Below are 1,765 nucleotides of genomic sequence, written 5' to 3' on the forward strand. Positions count from 1 at the left end.
AACAAAGAAAACTCTCAAGTCTTCATCATTTCCACCAACTGTATTCGAGCACCTCTCACAATACCCTTGAAAGTCTGTTTTGCAGCAACAGAATGGTAGTCTCCAAGCTGCCTTGTTCGCAAAATCACCAAAGAAACCAGATCAAGACAGTGCAGGTAGCACACCCCAGTAATTACTCCCAATAGGCCTGTCACCAATTAAAGATAAACTCCAATACACCGGAGCCAGTTTGGGTCTTGGGCTGGGTTTTTCATCAGTTACCAAGGAAAAACAATGAGCAAGATTGGTTTGATTTTTATTTTAAAATCAAATGTAACAACTCAGCAATTATTCTTCATAAAGGGACATGGCTGAACAGGTAAGAAACAGATTCCCCATTGTGAGTTCGCCTGATGGCTTCCGCAACGATCATGGAGATGTCGATCACCTGTATTTTGGGGCACTGCTTCATCTTATCATCCTGAGGTATGGTGTTGGTGACAACCACTGCTTCAAAGCACGCATTGTTGATGCGGTGGATGGCGGGGCCAGAGAAGATCCCGTGAGTCAAGATTGCACATACGCTGGTGGCTCCAGCAGAGAGGAGTTTGTCAGCGGCATGACAGATGGTGCCGCACGTGTCTGCCATGTCGTCCACGAGGATGGCCGCTCGGTCTTTCACGTCTCCCACTAGCACCATGCGATCCACTTCATTGGCCTTCTGCCGTTCTTTGTGGATCAAGGCGAAGTCCACATTCAGTCGGTCTGCAATGGAGGTCACTCGCTTAGCTCCACCAGCATCGGGTGAGACGACCGTGCAGTTTCTCCACTCAGCAATATTCTCCATGATCCACTTCAGGACGGCTGGCTCGGCATACAGATTATCCACTGGGATGTCAAAAAAGCCCTGAATCTGGGAAGCATGCAGGTCCATCGTGATGATGTGATCCGCGCCTGCGATCGACAGCATATTTGCAACAAGCTTGGCGGTGATCGGGGCCCGGCTCTTATCCTTCTTGTCCTGCCGGGCGTAGGGGAAGCAGGGGATCACGGCAGTGACGCGGCTGGCCGAAGCGATCTTGCACGCATTGATCATAATCAGAAGCTCCATTAGGTTGTCGTTGATTTCCCCGCAGCCGCTCTGCACGATGTACACATCCTCTCCACGCACACTCTCGCCGATTTCCACGCTGGTCTCCTGGTTGCTGAATTTCTTAGTCACCACCTTACCTAGCTCCAGGCCCAGGCGGTCAGCAATTTTCTGGGATAAGTCTTGGTGGGAGCTGCCGCTAAAGATTTTGATATTCGGCATCCTGATGAAATACGGAACAAGCCCTTGGCAAGGTCACCACTGCCAATGCCGAGACTGGCCCCAGCGCCCCAGCGCTAACGGTTTGTGGCCGTTGAGCCTCCAGGTCCCGCGCCGCCAGGCTCTCAACGGCCACGGGCTGGTTTTGAAATTCCTGCTTGGCATCCAGCAGACACAGTTAAACTAGAGAATCAAGTCTTCCTTCAACTCATGGAACTTCCCTTTGGCCTCTTATTATTTTCCTAAGACTGCCAGAGCAGATCCACACGTTAGGTATGCATTTGTTTTATGTGATACGTATCATTTGTATATTAACTATAAAATATGGAACAGCTACAAGGCGAAAAACACAAACACAAACCCCGAAGATTTAAAAGTTACAGATTAGAGAGAATGTGTGCAATATATATATATAAATATATATATATATATACACACACATTGTTTTATATATATATCTATCTCAAAATTCCTTCA

At 48.1% G+C, this 1,765-nt stretch overlaps 1 protein-coding gene across 1 annotated transcript; it reads right to left on the reverse strand.

The window, feature by feature from the left end:
* Positions 1-334: 334 nt before the first annotated feature.
* Positions 335-1,291, reverse strand: PRPS1L1 (phosphoribosyl pyrophosphate synthetase 1 like 1). Its single transcript, XM_004702706.1, has one exon. The coding sequence runs from the start codon at positions 1,289-1,291 to the stop codon at positions 335-337; it is 957 nt and encodes a 318-aa protein (XP_004702763.1).
* Positions 1,292-1,765: the final 474 nt, after the last annotated feature.

Source organism: Echinops telfairi, unplaced genomic scaffold (genome assembly GCF_000313985.2).
Source record: "Echinops telfairi isolate 266 unplaced genomic scaffold, ASM31398v2 ScPeMD7_23;HRSCAF=83, whole genome shotgun sequence".
In the NCBI taxonomy this organism is placed as follows: Eukaryota; Metazoa; Chordata; class Mammalia; order Afrosoricida; family Tenrecidae; genus Echinops; species Echinops telfairi.